The sequence below is a fragment of the Abrus precatorius genome, unplaced genomic scaffold, assembly GCF_003935025.1.
Source record: "Abrus precatorius isolate BTA unplaced genomic scaffold, Abrus_2018 Scaffold2, whole genome shotgun sequence".
Classification (NCBI taxonomy): Eukaryota; Viridiplantae; Streptophyta; class Magnoliopsida; order Fabales; family Fabaceae; genus Abrus; species Abrus precatorius.
In genome coordinates, this window is record NW_020874362.1 from 20,034,187 (window position 1) to 20,054,870 (window position 20,684).

The following is a 20,684-nucleotide window of genomic DNA, read 5'->3' on the forward strand; positions in this document are numbered from 1 at the left end:
ACTGCTCCAGCCACACTCACGCTATACTGTGGTTGCATCCTCAATCGGTGATTCTACTCAAGCCACACTTGCTGCACTGTGCACTGTTGCACCATTCCTCTGATTCTGCTATATGTTGGACTCTTTTATTACAAACAAAACACCATCACCAACCATTTTCGGAGGACCGATGCCAACTCCAATTGGAGCAAGATTTAAATAATATTTGTTCCTATCAGGATAACACGGGTCTTCAAGTCTCTGCTTTAGCGTACTGACGTTTCTCTAACTGATGCTGATGTGGAAAGGTACCTGCAAAAGGCACTCCAATGCTGAAGTCAGGATTCGGTTTTGAGCAATAAATGCTATTTAATAATGAGAAGTCAACCACTTACTGTATTTTCTACTTTCCTTTTATAAGCATTGTATTGGGCTGATGGGCCTGCTAAGCCAGCCTTTATACTTTAGCCCATTTTCCTAATTTAAATAATATTTTGATTATTACCCTTAATTGGGGTAATTACCTTTTAATCCTGCGAGGGGTATCCGGCCTATTATGCCGAATAGGTACTCGGTTTCCTTTTCCTACAAGTGGGACCGAGTTGATCTTTATCCAGTACACTAGCCCCACAAGCCCAAAGAGGTACGAAGCAAGGGCTTTAAATATCAGTGGTAAGGTTGCAATAGGTAGTCGGTTAAGGTGTCTTTACCTACACCGAGGGGGGGTATTCGGTCTTTAGTGGATGAGTAATGGTTATATTTAAACGAATGATGTGTGTTGGGTTTATACTAAGAGGTAATCAGTTTAGTAACAAAACGATACAGGCCGAGATAGGAAATTTTAATAGAAAAATAAGAAATTTGTAAAGGAATATTCTAGAATGTTGGTTTTTAGGGTTTGTCGGCGGGTGTATGAAACGAAAGGGTGTCCCACCTCATCCGTTGATCTGAAAGGGATCTGACGGTTCAAAACGAAAGGGCGTCTTTTCATTTGCCCGACATCAGATCCCTTATAAATATGTGGTGGTCCTTGCATCCATTTTCTACTCTTTTGTTTTGTACCGAAACCTACACATTGTTGCTCCAAACCGAAGAGTGTTCAAAGATCTTCAGCTTTTCTTCCCTACCGACTACTTGTAAGGTGCGTTTCAATTTTTCACTTTTTTCTTTCATGGCTGAACCTATTGAGTGGGAGGATTCCCTGTCAGATGCCTCAGGACCGAGTACTGTCGAGGTAGACATTATGAATGGAACCGAGGGGAGTAGCGAGGTTTCATCCATTTTAAACAGGAGGGCTGAAGAAGCACAGGTCAGGGAATGCAGCAACGAAGCCGAGTCGTCAGCTTCAAGTGATACTGACGCTTCTGAACCCTTACCGAGTATTAGTCCTCCTAGGGAAAGACAGGTGTTTCCTCCTTGCATGATACCTGGATATGAGTGGGTGCACGGTGAAGTGGCCGCGTACTTTTCTCGTTTTAGAATAAATAAAAGTCTTCAACTCTTTGTAGATAATTGCGATATTTCTTTATGGGAAGCCTCTGACCCGTATCCGATACACCCCAACCCCTGCAAAGGGGACGAGACCGAGAACCCAGAGTTTGTTTTTGTTGGAGGTGTCAGAATGGCTGATACTTTCTTCATGTACGAATACATGTTTAGGGAGTTAGGTATCAAGCTGCCCTTTGATGACTTCCAAATGGGGGTTTTGAGGGTTTTGAATGTAGCGCCGACACAACTACACCCGAACGAATAGGCGGCAATACAAGCCTTTAGGATACTTTGTAAATTCCACTATATAGAACCTAGTGTAGACCTTTTTCTTCATTTCTTTTGTACACGTCCATCTGACTTGGCAAGGTGGGTGTCTCTAATAAGGCAACCCGAGTTGCCTTTGTTTAAACCATATGCTTCGTCTTTCAAGGATTTCAAAACCAGTTACTTCAAGGTGATTGTGGACCCTGTAGATAGAAATTATTTTTTTGATAGCGAGAATAATCCTCTCTTCCCTTTTCACTGGACTCAGGTGCCGCGCCGATACGACGTATTCCCTGAGGACATGTTATCGGCTAGGGAGTTATCAGATTTACAATTTTTGAAGTCCCTTCCCTGAGACCTACGTGCCCGACATGTAATCCTCGTGCTTAAGTCTCCGCATCCTCGCTGGAATATGGAGGGTATGTGTCGTCTCATTTTTAATTTGTATTTGGAATTGAGTTGTATTGATTTGACTTGCTATTTTTACTGCAGGCTTAATGGCTCAGCGAGGTGTTGATGTGCCGACTTTCCGTCATAATCTGAAGCAAAGAATGTCGGAGGGGACGCCCATTGAGGAACATCGTCATCCTCAAATTGATCAACTTCCTGAAGTAGCAGAGCCTCATCCTCGTCCCCGAGATGTTGTTCCGGCTGAAGGCCCTTCCAAGAAACGCAAGGACAAGGGCAAAGGCAAAGAACCCGATAGGGAGAGAAAGAGAAGGCATGCCCATTCGGGTGGGCCTAGTGGCATACAGGGGGCTCGCAAGAAAAACCGAGTGGTGGGTACCGAGGAAGGAAGCAGTTCCTCCACCCCTGTAATTCCTTTGGACATGCTTGCTGAGGGTTTCCTGGCAACCGAGACACATACTGGACGGCTAGCTGCTCCCAATTTGTTATCTGATGCGGGGAAAGAATTGGTCGACAGCTTGGAATATGAATCACTCTGGCACTACTACGCAGAACTTCATGTACGGTCAATAGCGATGCTCCGAAGGCTAGTTGTGGATCCAATCATTGAAAGTTAGATTAGTTTTGTTTTGTATTCATGGGTCATTAGTGCCCTAATTTTGTAATTAGTAACTTTGAAATAGAATTTCTGTTTTGTTTCTCCTTCTCTTATGCCTTGTATTAAGAACTTGGTCATATAATTCGTACTAACATACGATATGCTTAATGAATTCATCTTTAGCCGACTAGGGTACACGGAAGGGAATTAAACTAACTTATCTTTAGCGAATTAAAAAATATTTAAGTTTAATGGTGATTTAACCTTGACCGAGTGGGTACTCAAGAGGGATTTAATTAATTCAACCTTACTCGGGAGGGAAATAATTAATTCAACCTTGGCCAAGCGATACTTGGGAGGGAATTTTAAATGATAATTCGTCCTTAGATGAGTAGGGGTACTCGGGAGGGAAATAATTAATTCAACTTTGGTCAAGCGATACTTGGGAGGGAATTTTAAATGATAATTTGTCCTTAGCCGAGTAGGAGTACTCAGGAGGGAAATAATTGAATGAAGTGCTTGAAAGAAAAACCCTGATGCATAGAAAACCGTGTAGGTGAAAAGAAGTATTTTATTAATAAGGTGCCTCGTTAAAAACCTTCCTAAGAAAACCCCTTTTCACTTTCTTTTAAGAAGACAAAACCTGAGAGAGGAAAAGAATACACCGTTTACAGATTACAAGGCTTTAACTATAATAATGCTTCAAATGTGTAACATTCCAGGTCCTCGGTATTAGTTTTCCTTCCAATGTTTCCAACTTGTGTGCTCCGTTGTCTAATATTGCCGTTACCCGAAAGGGGCCTTCCCAGTTAGCTGTCAGCTTCCCTTCTCGCCGATCCCTGCGTGCATCTCTGGTTACTCGCCATACTAAGTCATTTTCATAAAATTGTCGTGGATTGATTTTGGAGTTAAATTTTCTAGCCATCATTCTTCTGCTAGCCTCGGTCATAATGACAGCTTGGTCACGTATCTCATCTATTAAGTCCTGGTTGACGGCCAGTGCTTCTTCATTAGCCTATTCCTCGAAATTCTTCCTCCGAAATGAAGGTTCTCCAATCTCTACTGGCACCATGGCATCAGTACCATAGGTAAGCCGAGAAGGAGTTTCCTTTGTTGTGGTTTGCGGCGTGCACCGATAAGCCCATAATATTTTGGGCAGTTTCTCTGCCCATTCTCTTTTTGCCGAACCCAATCTCCTTTTTAATTCATGTAAGATCACCTTGTTTGCAGCCTCAGCTTGGCCATTAGTCTGAGGGTGTTCAACAGACGTAACTCTGTGTTTGATATGCAGGCTTTCCAAGAACTCATTGAATCGCCGATCTGTAAATTGAAGCTCATTATCTGTGATTAGTGCATGAGGGAGACCGAACCGTGTAATGATGTTTTTCCAAGTGAATTTCTGTACATTGTTGGCCGTGATGGTGGCAAGGGGTTCGGCTTCGATCCATTTGGTGAATTAATCCACAGCGACAAGGAGAAATTTACATTGCCCTTTTGCTAAAGGGAAAGGGCCGAGAAGATCCATTCCCCATATGGCAAAAGGCCAAGGAGAGCTAATAGGGCGAAGGGTATCGGCATGTTGGTGTATGTGAGGACCGTATTGTTGACAAGGAATGCATTTCTTCACAAACAAATGGCAATCTTGAGTGAGTGTTGGCCAGTAATATCCGGCTCTGAGTATTTTTGCTGCCATAGTTCTTCCGCTCGAATGGGTACCACAAATTCCTTCATGGATTTCCCTCATGACGTAGTTAGCTTGGTCGTGGTCTAGGCATTTAAGCATAGGAGTTGAAATTCCTTTCCTATAAAAGTGCTTGCCGAGAAGAAGGTACTTAGCTGCGGGCATTTTTATTTTCTTAGCTGAAGTTGTATCCTCTAGTAAGCTGTCATCGATGATATACCGAATGAGTGGGGTCATCCAATTATGAGATGAAATTTCTACATCTATGCATTCTTGTTTGGTGATGATGGGTTGGAGGATTTCTTGATGAACCGCGCTGTGCAATTGCCCTGGTTTCCTTTGGCTAGCGAGCCTAGCAAGCCTGTCGGCCTGTTCGTTCATGTTTCTTGGTGTGTGCCGAACACATACCTCGTCAAATTCATCTTTTATTTTCTTGAATTCTTGGTAATATTTAAGCATAATCGGGTCCCTAACTTGATATGTATCATTAACCAGTTCGGCCACAATTTCTGAATCACTCCAACTGGTAATGCGTTTAACTCCCATCTCCTTTGCTAGTCTAAGACCGGCAAGTAAAGTCTCGTACTCTGCTTGGTTGTTAGATGCCCTGAATCCAAATCGAATGGATTGCTCAATGGCGAATGCGTTCGGCCCTTCGAGTATGACCCCAGCTCCACTACCCAGTCGATTTGATGATCCGTCGACGTGCAGATTCCACATGTTCGAGGTAGTGTGTCGTTGTACGGTGAATTCATTGATGAAGTCGGCTAACACCTGAGCTTTAAGGGGGCGTCGGTTCTTAAAATGAATGTCAAATTGAGATAGTTCAATTGTCCATGCTACCAACCGACCAGCCAATTCTGGCTTCCTCAAAATTTTGGCCATTGGACAATCTGTACGTACGACCATCTGATGACTCTGAAAGTAGTGTCTTAACTGATGAGCTGTGTAGACTAGGGTAAGTACCACTTTCTCCATTAATTAATACCGGGATTCAGGACCTTGGAGTGTTCGGCTGACAAAATATACGGGGGCCGGTTCAGGTGTTTCTTAAAGTAAAACCGAACTGATGGCATTATCAGACACGGCCAAATAAACAATCATTTCCTGATCAGTTTTTGGTTTTGTTAACACAGGCGGCGCTGCTAGCATATGTTTGTATTGGACGAAGGCGTCCTCACATACGTTGGACCAAGTGAATTTTTGGGATTTCTTCAACAATTCAATGAAAGGCCGAGACCTTTCTGCCATTATTGGCAAGAATCTAGCAAGGGCTGCAATCCGCCCGGCCAGTTGTTAAACGTCCTTGACATTCCTCGGGCTAGCCATGTCAATGATGGCTTTACATTTATCGGGGTTTGCCTCAATCCCCCTTTCGGACAACATGAAACTCAAGAATTTACCGCCAGCTACACCAAATGTGCATTTTTCAAGATTGAACCTCATACCATGCTTCCTGACTTCGCCGAATACCTCCTCCAAGTGGTCAAGATGTTGCTTCAATACGAGGGATTTAATCACCATGTCATCCACATACACCTCCATGCATTTACCCACTTGCTTCTCAAAAATTTTGTTCATTAGTCGCTGGTATGTTGCCCCTGCATTCTTCAAACCGAACAGCATCACTCGGTAACAAAAATTTACTAAATTTGTGATGAATGTCATTTTCTCCTCATCCGGGGGATACATTCGTATTTGATTATATCTAGAATAAGCATCCAAAAAACTCAGTATTCTGTGACCGGCTGCACCATCTACTAGGGTATCAATGTTTGGTAGGGGGTATGCATCCCTTGGGCATGCTTTGTTCAAGTCCATGAAGTCCGTGCACATTCACCATTTGCCGTTGGCTTTTTTAACCATGACGACGTTGGCTAACCATGTTGAATACCTGACTTCTCGGATAAAGCCAACCTGTACTAGCTTGCCGGTTTCTTCTTCTACTGCCTTTGCTCTATCGCCACCAATTTTTCTCTTCTTTTGAGCTATCGGTTTGGCCCCCTTATAGACCGATAAGTGGTGACAAAGAAATGTCGGATCGATGCCAGGCATGTCTGAGGCTGTCCAACCAAACAAATCGGCGTTATTTAGCAGCATTTCCTGAAAAATTTGCTTTTCTTGTGCATTCAAACCGACCCCTAAATAAGCAACTTGTTCTGGTTTTGCTCCAAGTTGGAAAGGTTGCTTGTTTTCATTAGGCTCAACCCGATATCCCTCATCCATTCTTGGATCAAGTTCAACATCCAAGTCCTCTCCCAACCGACGAGATATAATATTGACGTCTCAGCTATTGCCATGAAAGGGTCTAAGACGTAAGCTTGCGAAGTAACATTCTCTGGCTGTTTTCTGATCAGCATGGACTGTAACGATTCGGCCTCTTTCAGATGGAAACTTCATGGCCAAGTGCGGAGTGGATACTATGGCTTTCAACTTATTCAAGGATGGTCTGCCGAGTAGTATATTATAGGAGGTGTTCGCATGTACTACAAGATAAGTAATTTTTATACATTTTTCCTCATGTTCTGATCCAAACGAGGTATACAAGTCAATACATTCCCTAGGCTCTACTCGTTCCCCAGAAAAACTGACCAACGGTTTGTTATATTCTTTGATCTCTTCTTCAGAGATGCCTAGTTGCTTAAACGTATTCCAATACAGGATGTCAGCCGAGCTCCCTTGGTCAATTAGTGTTTTCCGAACAGTGCAATTAAGAATGTCTACACTAATGACCATGGGATCATCCTGCACCGGATCGACTCCTTGAAAGTCATTGTCAGTGAACATAATAGGCAGGATCCGGATTCTGCTGCCCAATGAAACATTATTAACAGAATGGACATGTCTGAGATGCCTCTTTCTGGCCAAATGGGTAAGTCCTCCACCGACAAACCCTCCAGCTATGGTGTTAATGACCTTTTTGGGATACTTCTCTCGCTCATCATATCTTCTAGTTGGGGGTTCCCTGGACCTGCTCCTGTATCGTTCAAATTTTTTGTCGTCAGATCTCTTTGGTGGTTTAGGGTAACGGTCTCTTCCTTTGTTAGGTTGCCCCATGGATTTTGTCTGTACAAAATCTTTTAAATGTCCTTCCTTGATTAATTCTTCAATTTTGTCTTTTAGCGCGCTGCACTAAAAGAAGATTATAATAATAACACATCATCATTATTAAGATTATAATAATATAAAGTAATATATATTTTTATCTTATCTATTAAAAAGTACAACAACAATATATATATATATATATATATATATATATATAATGCTTTTCTTCTTTACATTTCAAATTTAGGACTTCAAATAAAATATATAAGAAGAAAGAATAAAATAAGACTAATAAATAGATTTATCATGTCACGTTAAACTTAATTAAATAAATGTTAAAAAAAAGGAATATGATTAAAATTTGTTATTTTGTGTTATCTTATCCTATTCATTAAATAAGTGTAAAACTTCAACAATTCTTCATTGAATTGAAAATGTAATTTAGTAGCACAACTTTGATTCATGAGAATGCATACTTATATATATGTATAAGGTACTATATATACTTGTATGTATATATCATGTGTATATCTTTATACATGTATTTATGCAAGAAAACATTTTTATGTTTATTGTGCATATATGACTTCTTGCTATTTAGTACTTACAAATTAATGAATATTTAGACTATTTATCTAAAACTATATTACATAACAACACTAAGTCAATTGATTTTAGAATTCATATTTAGCTAAAGAAAAGCTTCCAAATGGTAGAAAATATAATTGAGTTCTTTTTTATTTTAAAATATTTTATTCACTATAAAAATAACATAATTCCAAGATCTAAAAAAGTAAAATTATGTTGGTAGTACATCTTTACCTTCTTTTTTTTTATGATAGTTTCTTTTTTGGACATTTAGTTGTTTCAGTTTTTCTTAGATAAAAACTAAAAATTATGAATGGTTTAGCATCTCTTTAGAATTAAGATGCAACAAAACATACATTAACAAGACATAGGGCCTATATGTTCTTTTTACTTTTTCATTACTAATTTTTTATTATTAAATAAAAGAAAATTATAGAATGTGATAAAAAAAAAATCTAAAGACAAGGAAAATTACATAATTTTATGTTGATGGAAACTTGACGTTACTTTCAAAATTTATATTATTTTTATATCTAGTGATCTTAGAAATGATTCCATCTAATATTTGAAATTATGTAATTCATCTAGAAGCATATAGAAAATAGACAAAAAAAAAATATTTGTTGTAGTAAAATATTTTCTTTTATTTTGAAGGAAAATAAAGTGTGTCCAAAAATTGACATATAAAATTAAGAATGCTAATTTTTCTCATTAGTAATAATTATTTTTTTTAAATAAAAAATTCACTCAAATTAACGTTAGGCTAATAAAATATAATCAAACATATTGATATCTACTTCATAACTTTATACAGTCATTTTATTTTTTATTTTATTTTTTGAGAGTAATTAATACCTTTCAAAATTTTATTTTCAGTTAATAAAACAAAATAATAAAATTAAAAAAGAACAAAACTTTTATGCATGTTTTTATTAATTTTTTAAAACAAAATTAAAAATTTTATTTAAATAATATATACTGATCTTGAATACTAATATTTATTACGTGTATTATGACGATGAAATTCAAATTTTAATTGAATAGTAGTAACTTTTTTTTTAATATTACAAAAAAATATTAATTTTAAAAAAGAGAAAGGTATCGAAAGTAGAAGGATGAGGTCCAAAATAAGGCCAGGAAGCCCTTAACAAGATTCATATTGGGTCCTGATAACGAGCCCAAATAAGTTTTTTTTTTGTCTTGTTCTCGTTTGGAGCTATTAGGATTTTGGGTTTGGTTTCTACCGCCGTGAAGGTTTCCAATCCGCGGGAGTGTGAAGAAGCAGGGAACATCGTCAATCTCGGAAATGTCGTTGATACAACGATATGGGCGCAGCAAGAGCGTGGTGAAGCGGTCGAAGAAGTACTTGGACGAAGCACTGTACCAAAAGCTCTTCAAAGATGGTTCCCAACTCAGCGTTCGTCAGAATCTCAACAGCTTCATCAAGAGCGGAAAGCGCGTTTACAAATGGGAGGTTGGTGATACGCTCAAGAAGCTTCGCCAACGCAAGCTTTATCAACCCGCTCTTAAGGTCACACTCATTCATATGCATCGTTGCATTTTTGGGTTCAAACCTTTTTTACTTTATGCTAAGCCTTTAATGTTTAGACACAGAGCACGTCAATGATCCTACTTGTTTTAACTTTTATTTCTTTGTTGTTAACTTTTTTTTTTACAATGTATGATTTTGGATCTGGTATTCAGTAGAAACTGTTATTATTATACGATTTCCATGTTATAGTTTCGATTTTCTAATTAATTGATGCATCTTTGAAGAGAGATTGGGTAAAGGGGAGAGTGCAATAATTATATTGGTGTGTTTATAAGCCTTGGATTTTGAATTAACGCTGTTGTTGTCATGGCTTATGAACGTGGCTGTACCAAAGGCATTCAAAGGGATGGTAGTGAGCTAATGGTGGTAATTGCTGGCAACATATTCACACATAAGCAGACAATATAGATGCATAGAAGACTGGTAAACTTTTCACTTACTTTTAAAGTAAAAACGAGAGTATCAATTTTTTTTATTAAAATAAAAGAAATTGATGTTTCTCTTCTTTCAAATTTGAGTAATGGATTGTTTTGTCTTGTGTGATTTACATTCTATAATGTGCTGTTTCTGATTATCCGGGCAAGTCTGGAACAAAACTGTGCATGTACTAAATATAGATTTCATAGTTAGCAGTTTATAGTTTTTCCTTAACATTTATTGATGGAAAATAAATGATCATTTTCTCGTGTTACAGCTGTCAGAAATCATGGCTAAGAGGAACATGAACAAGACTATCAGTGATCACGCTATACATCTTGATCTACTTGCTAAAGCTCGAGGTATTGCTGCTGCTGAAAATTATTTTGTTGATCTCACCGAATCTGCTAAGAATCATCTATGTTATGGTGCCCTTTTAAACTGTTACTGCAAGGAATTGATGACTGAAAAGGCGGAAGGTCTTGTGGAAAAGATGAAGGAGCTTAGCCTTCCTTTAAGTTCCATCCCTTACAACAGTCTTATGACTCTATATACAAAAGTAGGGCAGCCAGAAAAGATTCCAACCATCATACAAGAAATGAAGGCTGGTAATATCGCGTTGGATGCTTACACTTATAATGTATGGATGAGAGGTCTTGCTGCTGTTAATGATATTTCAGGTGTTGAAAGGGTTCATGATGAGATGAAGAGGGATGGTCGAGTCACCGGAGATTGGACAACATTTAGTAACTTAGCATCTATTTTTGTAGATGCTGGTTTGGTTGATAAGGCAGAAGTTGCTCTTAAGGAATTGGAGAAGAGAAATGCTTTCAAAGATCTTTCTGCTTACCAGTTTCTAATTACATTGTGTGGGCGAACAGGTAGCTTATATGAGGTTTATAGGGTCTGGCGTTCTCTTAGGCTGGCATTTCCTAAAACTGCAAATATAAGCTATCTGAATATGATTCAAGTATTGGTTAAATTGAAGGATCTCCCAGGAGCAGAAAAGTGTTTCCGGGAGTGGGAATCTGGCTGCCCCACTTATGATATTCGAATTGCAAATGTTCTGATAGGTGCATACGCTAAATTAGATATGCTACAGAAAGCTGAAGATCTCAAGGAGCGTGCTCGGAGGAGAGGGGCCAAGCCTAATGCAAAAACATGGGAAATCTTCTTGGATTACCATTTGCAAAAAGGAGACTTGAAGTTGGCAGTGGATTGTTTAGACAAAGCAATATCAATCGGTAGAGGGGATGGTGAGAAATGGGTTCCATCATCTGAGATCATTGGTAACATGATGAGGCATTTTGAGCAAGAGAAGGATGTCAATGGTGCAGAAGAATTTCTAGAGGTTTTGAAGAAATCTGTGGATTCTCTAGGGGCAAAGGTGTTTGAATCCTTGATCAGAACTTATGCAGCTGCTGGCAGGACCAGTTCAGCTATGCAACGGCGATTGAAGATGGAGAATGTAGATGTGAGTGAAGACACCCAGAAGTTGCTTGAAGCAATTTCTGTGGAGTAACTCACAATACTTTCGTTCTTCAAGTTTTAATTGTTGTAAATTGAGATGCCGTGGCTTTCTTACAGATTATGCTCTGGTGAGAAAATTTGGCATTTCAATTTAAACATCATGAAGGGGCGCATGCTGTATTGGCATTGAAGGAATGCATGCTGTATTGGCATTGAAGGAATCTTATTTGATTATTGAATAATGAAATGCAGGAGCTGCGTAGGTGCATTCATCTTTCACAGTGAATCCTGTGTGCTATAAAGAAAAGTGCATCACAAATGGGATCTAACCATCTAAGCATAAAACGTTTCAGTCAGTGAAAGGTGTGTTAATATCTATTCAACTTCTGAAAACATTAATTTGATTGTTGAAGATAAATAGATGTATATTACCACTTATGGTTGTTATCGTACACCTACTAGTTTTATAGAAAGAGTATATTAACCTACTAAAACTTCAAATTTTTTTAAATACACCAAAAGTTTAATTCGTTAAAATCCTGCTTCTAAAAACTAGGTGAATATTTTTTTTTCAAACTCCATGTATATTCACACACCAAGGAAATTATATTAATTGATTTTTCTAAATCTTGGATTAGGTATACAGTTTACTTGTATTTTAACCCTTAGCTGCCAGATAAACAATGAACTTATTTAAAGTACGGATCAGCCAAGAGAAAAAAAACTAAAATTAATGTCAAGTTTGTATATTTATATTGTTCCATGTTCAGCATGCCCTTAAGTTTTATAACGCCAAGGGAAAAAAACCAATGAAAGATCACGATCTCTGGCATCTTTGTTTTGATGGAAATGATCAAACCAAAAGAAGTAAGCATGGAACACGAGAAGTACTACCAAACAAAGCTGCACAGAAAAAAAGCAAGGGATGAAACTAACCAACGTCACAATCATACATTTTATGCGCTAATAATATCGACAAATTTTCGCATTTATTTTTGTAGAGAAATAAATGACCAAATATCTCATCTTCATTTCAAATCATTCGGATCCATATGAGCAAAAATAAAGCTAGGCTGCAAGAAAGGGGCACATCCATTTCTGAACTGCCATATATGCTAGTTATTGAACTGCAATTTAAATCGTAAATCATTTAGTTGATTTTTGAATCGGATGAAATTTCATAATTCAGAGATACAGTAACATGAGTTTGATATTATACCACATAAATGATGGGTGCGAAGCTTCTATTTATAAAAAAAAAAAAAAAAAAAAAAAAAAACCAATGAGTTAACCAAATGTAGTGCTGCATAACATGAGGAACAGTGTAAATTTATTTTAGAAGAATGTAATTCTAAAAAATTTGAATAATTAGAGAGTATGTTTAGCAGTGCTTCTTCGGTTCCTTTGCACTTTAACGATATAAATTTATGTGGCTTTTCAATTTCTTTTATGAGAAATATTGAAAAAAATATATAAAAAATTTGTGACTTTTACATTTGATCTTTTATTATTTCCTTTAAACAAACACTTCGAATATTATTTTTTATTCTCATACAATATCTTTATTATTAAATCGTTAATTTTTTTCATTATTTACACATCTAACTTAATCATAATATTATATGGATTGTTAAATTGTGTGATCTATGTAAATGACACTTAATTCTACTAATTTATTCATGTATTATAAAATTTATACTTTTGATCAGATGATATCAATCGTTAGTTGGTCAAATATATAGTATTGAATTGCAACAAATTAAATGGCAAATGATAAATCATAAATCATAGGATTCTAGGATGTTCTTACGTTACCATGTCCTACTAAATACTGCAACTACAGTAACAACTTATAATATGTGCAGGTCTGAGAAGGGAATTTTGGAGCTTGGACAGGGACATCACATGAGTATCTCTATTCCAATTATGATGTGGCGCTGGTCCAGATACAGGTTCGGTCTTAATGGAGGTCCACAGAAGTCAACAAACAGTGTTTCCAAGTATCCATTATTATCAGCCACCACCTGTAAATTAGATGCTCCAACTTAGTGTGGACACCGCAAAAGGGCAGCTACAATTGGATCCGTCGCCAAATGAAATCATAATTTTTCAATTGATTATCTCTCCCCTTTTCCTGTTATCTTTCTTGGCTGTTATTAAAATAGTTAAATTCATAGTCGGTAAAGAATATATATAAAAAAGTTAAAATTTATTAAAAACTATAAGCATATAAAAATAATTATTAAATTATGAGTGAAATTTACATATTTTATGGTTTTTAATGAATTTTCACTGAAAATTAAAAGTGTGCTAAAAAATTAAGTTACCAGCATTTTTAAAGAGAATTGTGACTCTATATTATATTGTCTAAAATATTATAGACCACTCAAATTTACAGCTTATATTCTCCTAAATTAGATCAAATTTATAGTCAATATTTTAACATAGTATCAGAGTTCAAATTAAAAAACAAAAAAAAATAAAATTAAAAAGTCAAACAAAAATAATAATAAAAAAATTAGACTTGTGACATTAAAAATAAAAAGGAGTACAAGTCTCAACCTATAAAAAGAAAAGTAAGACATGAGAGGCATAAATTTAATTTTTCTTAGTTATTTTAAATAAACAAATAATGTAAACTTAAAGTGTATTATCATAGAACATATGGATCAATTGACAAGAGGTTGTGTTAATTTAATAATTTTGGATTGAACTTATAGTCAAAATTCTAACATAGCTCAAATCTAAAAAAAGAAATTAAAAATCCAAAATTTTAAAAGGTCAAGCAGAAATAATAAAAAAAATTAGACTTATGACATTTAAAAGAAAAAAAAAAGTAGTCCCAACTATAGAAAGAAAAATAAGTCTTAAGAGGCATAAATCTAATTTTCCTTAATCATTTTAAATAAACAAATAATTCAAACTTAAAGTGTATTAATGTATTATCACATAGAGGTACTAAATGAGTGAATTTTAATTAATTTGGTCATAATCTATATAGGTTGAGATAAAAAAGTTCACGGAACTACAAAGCTCATCATGTGAAAGTCCATAGGACTAAAAGCCTTAAAGAATAAGTGAGTTAAAGGCAAAACCATGAACCAATTATTTTTATAAAAATATTATAATCTATTAAAATATTTATTTCTTATTATAAATTTATAAACAAATAAAATTATTTAAATAGATAAAGAGAGAAATTAAATTGACATAATATTAAATATTTAGAATAAATTATTATTAAATAAAATATAATAATTTATTATCAAATTAAATTACATATTTATCTAAATTTTATTTGTATTATTAATAATTGTGAAACTATAGTAATATTTTTTATTCAAATAATTTTACAAATAATTTTTTAACATATTGTTTTATAATTTTATTTGAGTATTAACTATAGATTTATTTGTTTTAATATTTTTATATTATTTATTTATTTTTATAAAATTATTTTAGAAATATCATATAATAGAAAACAAAACTGATAACAAAAAATAATACTAGCTAAATTTGTTAAATTATCTATTATTCAAATACTCAAAATAATTTATTTAAATGCAATTTAATGTGTTAAAAAAAATAAATATAACACCATCATCATGAAAATCAAACATATATGATACTTAATATTACATAATTTATGTAGGAAGAAAAATAACTTACAAACTTAGCAAAAATTAATAAATATTTATAAATTTAAATTTTGAATGATCTTAATTTGATAGAATTTATTTTTAAAGTGAAATAAATTAAATTGACAGAATTTTTATTTTTAAAATATTTTTTTATATTTAAAACATAATTTTTAATTAATTTAAATAAATAAATAATAAATAAATATGTATATATTTTAAAAAAAGCATAATAATTATTTATAACTCTTTAAAAATAGTGGGTTAACTCACCTCTAACTCTAATTCTAACTCACTTTTTTTTTAATTTACCTATGTGTGTCTTTTGGAAGAGTTTATATTTTTTTAAAATTTTATTATTATTAATTATTTATTTTTAACTTCTTATATAGATTGAGTTTAACATTTCTTATTTTTATTAGTCTTATTTAAATATAAGTTCAACTTAAAAGATTTTTCTTCCCCTACATATTAATAAACTCAAAGTAAAATATATACGTAAACATATATATAAAAAATATATATAATTTAAAATGAGAAAATAAACTTATATGCATTTACAATTGAATTTTAACAGGACAAACTCACGCTGCATTTTAACTTACCTTCATCTTTTATTTAATTCAAAGGGATCATAATTTTAGCATACTAAACTTTAAAAATAAATATTTCTTTTCTTATATTCGATTTCACTTGGCGTTACACACATAGTGAAAAAATAAATTTTATTGTCTAAAATTAAAAATTATTTTAAGAATACTTGATTACTTAAAGTTACACAACATTTTTTTTAACATTCTAGTAATTTTGTTTTATTTATTTATAATTATTTTGTAAAATTATAAATAATATTTATTTTTTATAAATTTACCCCTAATGATTAGTACTTATTTTAGAGAAAATAATAAATAAGTGAGGTATAATTAATATAGTTAAAGTGTATGATAAAAAATTCAAAGAATATTCATTCGCAAAATTTATAACACATTATTTTCTTAAACTTTTAACAAAATATCAAACATAAAAAAGAAAAATAAAAAAAGTAACACTACAAATATATTGAGTCTTCTTAACTAATATATTTAAAATACTAGTTAAAAATTAAAAATATTTTATTTGAAATTATATTAAAAGTCGTATAAATTATATTAACAAAATATTTTTACTTTTAATTTCGTAATCCATACCATAGGCATTTGTCGAAATACTTGTAAGTAGAGCTGGTAAAATGGGTTAGTCTGATGGATTGGGTTAAAAAAATCTATTAAATGGACAAACTTGAATTCTAAAAAATAAGACTCGAAATTACTTCAAGCTATTTTGACTCAGTCTAGATAAGTTCAGTACTTGGTAGAGCTCTAACCGGGCTAGCCCATGTGATTTCGGACAAGCTGCATATATATATATATATATACACACACACACATACACTGAGATTAAACCCTGAGTTTTAGGAAGTTTGGGAGGGAACACATTTTAGTTTTAGAGCCCTAAAATTAAAAGCCTTAACTGTTTACTTTTGCGTTGCTTCTCTACTTCTCTCCACACACTGGTCGCTGGATACAAATTGCAAATTGCATTTGCATTCCAATTTCTACACATACGCTGGTTGTCGAACGTGAGACATTTGTTATTGTAAATTGCATTTGAATTCAAGTATTCCATTTCTACATGCAAAAATGTTGAATAAGATACTTTATTTTCATTCCAGTATTTCATTTGTATACTAAATGTTTATTTATTTTTAGGCAAATTGAGTTTAGCTTGATGCTCATTGATTTATTTTTAATTAATTCATTATCTTGTTGGTTTCTCATTTTAATTTAATTGTTAAAAATTTTTTTTTTGTTAAATAGCTAAAAATGTTTTAAATTATTTGCAGTTTAAATTTCTTTTTAGTTTCTCATTGATGTGATTACAAGATGGAACTTTACTTATATAACGCTTGAAAGTGCAATCAATTATCATTGTACCTTTCATGACTTAGCATTATATGATACTAATCATAGAAAATGGTGACCTAATAGTGATGAGTGGAGAAGGGTAGAATTGATATGTCAATTTTTGAAGCCATTTTACAATATCACTAACTTATTCTCTAGTTCTTACATTATGTCAAATCTATATTTTGAAGAAATATAGAGAATTGAATATCTTTTGAATGTATATTTGACAAATGAAGATGACTTGATAAAAAATATGACAACGAAGATGATAGACAAATTTGACAAGTATTGGAGTGAGTATAGTATAGTTTTGGCATTAATGACTATTCTTGATCTAACAAAAAATTAAATATTTTAATTTTTACTTACTACAAAATTGATCCAAACAACTGTGAAAAGAAAGTAGAGGAAGTTAAGATAAAGTTGTATAATCTTTATGCCAAGTATGTTAATATTAGAACTCATTCCAATATAGATCGTTCATTATTACAAGTATTATCTGAAAGTTCATCTTTATTGGGAATAGAAGGAGGAGATAAAGAAAAGACAACTGTGTCAAATTGTTTATATGAAGTAAGTTGTAATATTCATTTGAAATGTTTTTATAATTATTATTTATATAAATATTCATTTGGTAGGAATTTGAAGAATTTGAAAGCATAAGAGTTATCAATACTGGAATGTCTAAACTTGTTATATACTTGGAGGAGCCAAGAGTTCCACCTTTGAGTGCATTTGACATTTTATCTTATTGGAAGGAACATAGTTGTAGATGTCCTAATCTTGCAAGATTAGTTTGTGATATAATGAGTATTCTTATAACCACTGTAGCATCAGAATCTTTAGCATTGGCTCTCGAGTAATAAATAAGTATAGAAGTTCAATGACGGATGAAACGGTTCAAGCTCTCTTGTGTGCACATGGATGGTTATATGGCTTTAAATGTTTTTCTTTTCTTTTTCTTAGAACACAAAATTGTCATATCTAAGATTTAAATTTACTTTATATAAATTTACTGACATACTCAATTTTTTTTTAGAATATGATAATAAAGATGATGTTAATAGAAAAGAAACTATTACTCTTGATGATTCCCAAGCTTTCTCAAGGAGCTTTATATTCTTAAATTTTGATATTTTAAATCTTTGATAGACTTTTTTAATCTTTGTGAACTTATTTATTTATATTATGAACTTGTTTTATATTTTTGTAAACTTATTATATGTAGAGACTTTTTGCTTTTAGAACTTTGTTTAATTATAAATTTATTTATATTATGAACTTATTATATGTATAAAAATAAAAAATAATTGTTACAAAAATGAAACTAGTAACTTATTACAACTTAAAAAAACTAAATAAATGATCTAATACAAAAATTAAAAAAAAAGTGACTTATTAGACTGTTACAAAAATAACTTAAAATAACTTGTTATAGATATTAAAAATAATTAAAAAAATAGTGACATGTTATTATAAAAATAATATAAAAAAATAATCTATTACAAAAATATAAAAAAAGAAAATAACAAAATATTTTTTATTCAAACAGACCCCCAAAAAACTCGTAGTCAGTATAAGATAAAATTTAAACAATAAAAATATACTTTTTATAAACTAAATAAGTTCGACTTTTTGAACCCGCTGTCCCCCGTATCGAGGCTTTTTTGCCCTTTTAGGGTTAATTTAAAATTTTTTTATGTAAATAAGGTTTCATGGAAACAAATTCCCGGTCTGGGGTTGTGAGCTACGTGGCAAGAGAATCGTCTCTCTGCTGGACGACACAGATGCTGATGTGTAGAAATATGAGAGTGTCGTCTCCTAATGGGACGACACTCACCAAATCGCGCCACGTGTCATGCGAGGAATTAGTGTCGTCTTATTTGGGACGATTTTAGTAGTGCTCACTGCAGAGCCGATTTTACTGCGACCAGTGGATAAAAATTTTGATACATTCTTTTATCCAAGTTAGAATCTGTATAAATATGACCATGGTGCTCGGGAAAAAATTGCATTGGCTTGGGAAGAGATAGGAAGTGTGTAGCAGGGATAGAAATCACAATCATAGCTCAATCAGGTTAGTTTTTAAGCATTACAAATATATAATTTATTTTTAATGGTTATTAAGAATTTTTACTTTGCATAATAATATTTAAAATATTTATTTAATGGCTATTAAGTGTTAAAGTTGTAATTTAATTTTTTTGTGTTATTTAAAAATTAAATATGTAAATATTTGTAATTAAAAATGAACTTATAAATATAATTTATTATATTATAAATTAATTTTGAAATGAGCTTGGCTTATTTTTAATGCAGGATGAATGAAATTGTTGTTATATTATATTCAAATGGTAGAATATATGAAGGAAATGAGGGTATAATTTTTGAAGGGGAGAAAAAGATGATTAAGATAGAACGTGGGATCACATTTGAGATGTTTAAAAGGAAGATCCAGACAAAACTGAAACTGTCTAGTTGTCACGTAATTTCTAGATTAGTTGCACGAATTTTAGTTGGAACAAATGGTCGATATCATACAGCTCTAGATGTATGTGACGATGAAGATATAGATTGCATGATAAGTGCTTGTCAACAACTACATCATAGGAATGTAGTTGAGATATATGTGGATGTTGCGGTTGGTGAAACATCTTCTGTTGTGGCACGTCCGTTAGAAGTGAATTTATCACTCTCACATATTCATGGAAGTGATGATGATGATTATGCCACAAGAGAAGGTAATATGAATTTATTTAATTTAAATTTTTAAAATTGACGCTGCAATATTAATTAATAATATAAGTTTACAATGTATAATTTACAGATGAAGATGATGAAGATGATGAATATGAAGATGAAGATGATATTTCATTAAATAATTTGTCAGATACTGAGACAGATGATGATTGTGATTCAATGATCAATATGGAAGGTATTGTAAGAGTTAGTTCAACACAACAACAACAAGGAGGTATGATTTTAGATAGTGATTTAAATAATATATTTTCATTACTTATATTTGTAGTAATGTATAAATTATTAATTAGGGTATAAGTTTGACGAATGATTGTTGTAATACAGAAGCAACATTGCCCTTTTGGAATATAAGTCCACATTATAGTTATATTAATTGGGAACACCCTGATCAAAAATTAGATTTTGTTGGTATGAATGACGCGCAATCATGGAAGGAAGGAGATGCATTATATGTTGGATAACTATTTGACACTAAAGAAGATGTAAGAATGGCTGTAAAACATTACGCCATGAGGAAACATCAAACTTTTTTTGTGGTGGAGTCAAAAGCAACAACATATGTTGTGAAGTGTGTCAATCACAATAGTGGATGTCCTTGGAGAGTTCGAGCATCCTTGCCAAAAAATGCAGACAAGTGGAAAATTATAAAGTGGGGTGGTGCTCATACATGCGTAAATGTTTCAATCTCTCAAGACCACCAAAAGTTAGATTCCAAATTTATTTGCTCATGCATTCTTGGTATGTCTAATCTTGTATTAAATTTTATTATTTTGAAATAGAAAAAACTAACTAATTTTCACCCTATTACATCCCAACAAATTTAAAAACTCTATCATTATATGCG

The 20,684-nt window shown here is 33.1% G+C and overlaps 2 protein-coding genes across 2 annotated transcripts; one reads left to right on the forward strand and one right to left on the reverse strand.

The window, feature by feature from the left end:
* Positions 1-3,755: 3,755 nt before the first annotated feature.
* On the reverse strand, positions 3,756-5,399 carry LOC113859584. Its single transcript, XM_027492319.1, has 2 exons — positions 4,226-5,399; positions 3,756-4,081 (listed from the first exon to the last, which is right to left on the reverse strand). The coding sequence occupies exons 1-2, from the start codon at positions 5,397-5,399 to the stop codon at positions 3,756-3,758; spliced, it is 1,500 nt and encodes a 499-aa protein (XP_027348120.1).
* A 3,890-nt stretch (positions 5,400-9,289) lies between these two features.
* On the forward strand, positions 9,290-11,675 carry LOC113858963 (pentatricopeptide repeat-containing protein At1g60770-like). Its single transcript, XM_027491776.1, has 2 exons — positions 9,290-9,588; positions 10,304-11,675. Exons 1-2 carry the CDS (start codon positions 9,364-9,366, stop codon positions 11,546-11,548), a joined length of 1,470 nt encoding a protein of 489 aa, XP_027347577.1. The 5' UTR covers positions 9,290-9,363; the 3' UTR covers positions 11,549-11,675.
* Positions 11,676-20,684: the final 9,009 nt, after the last annotated feature.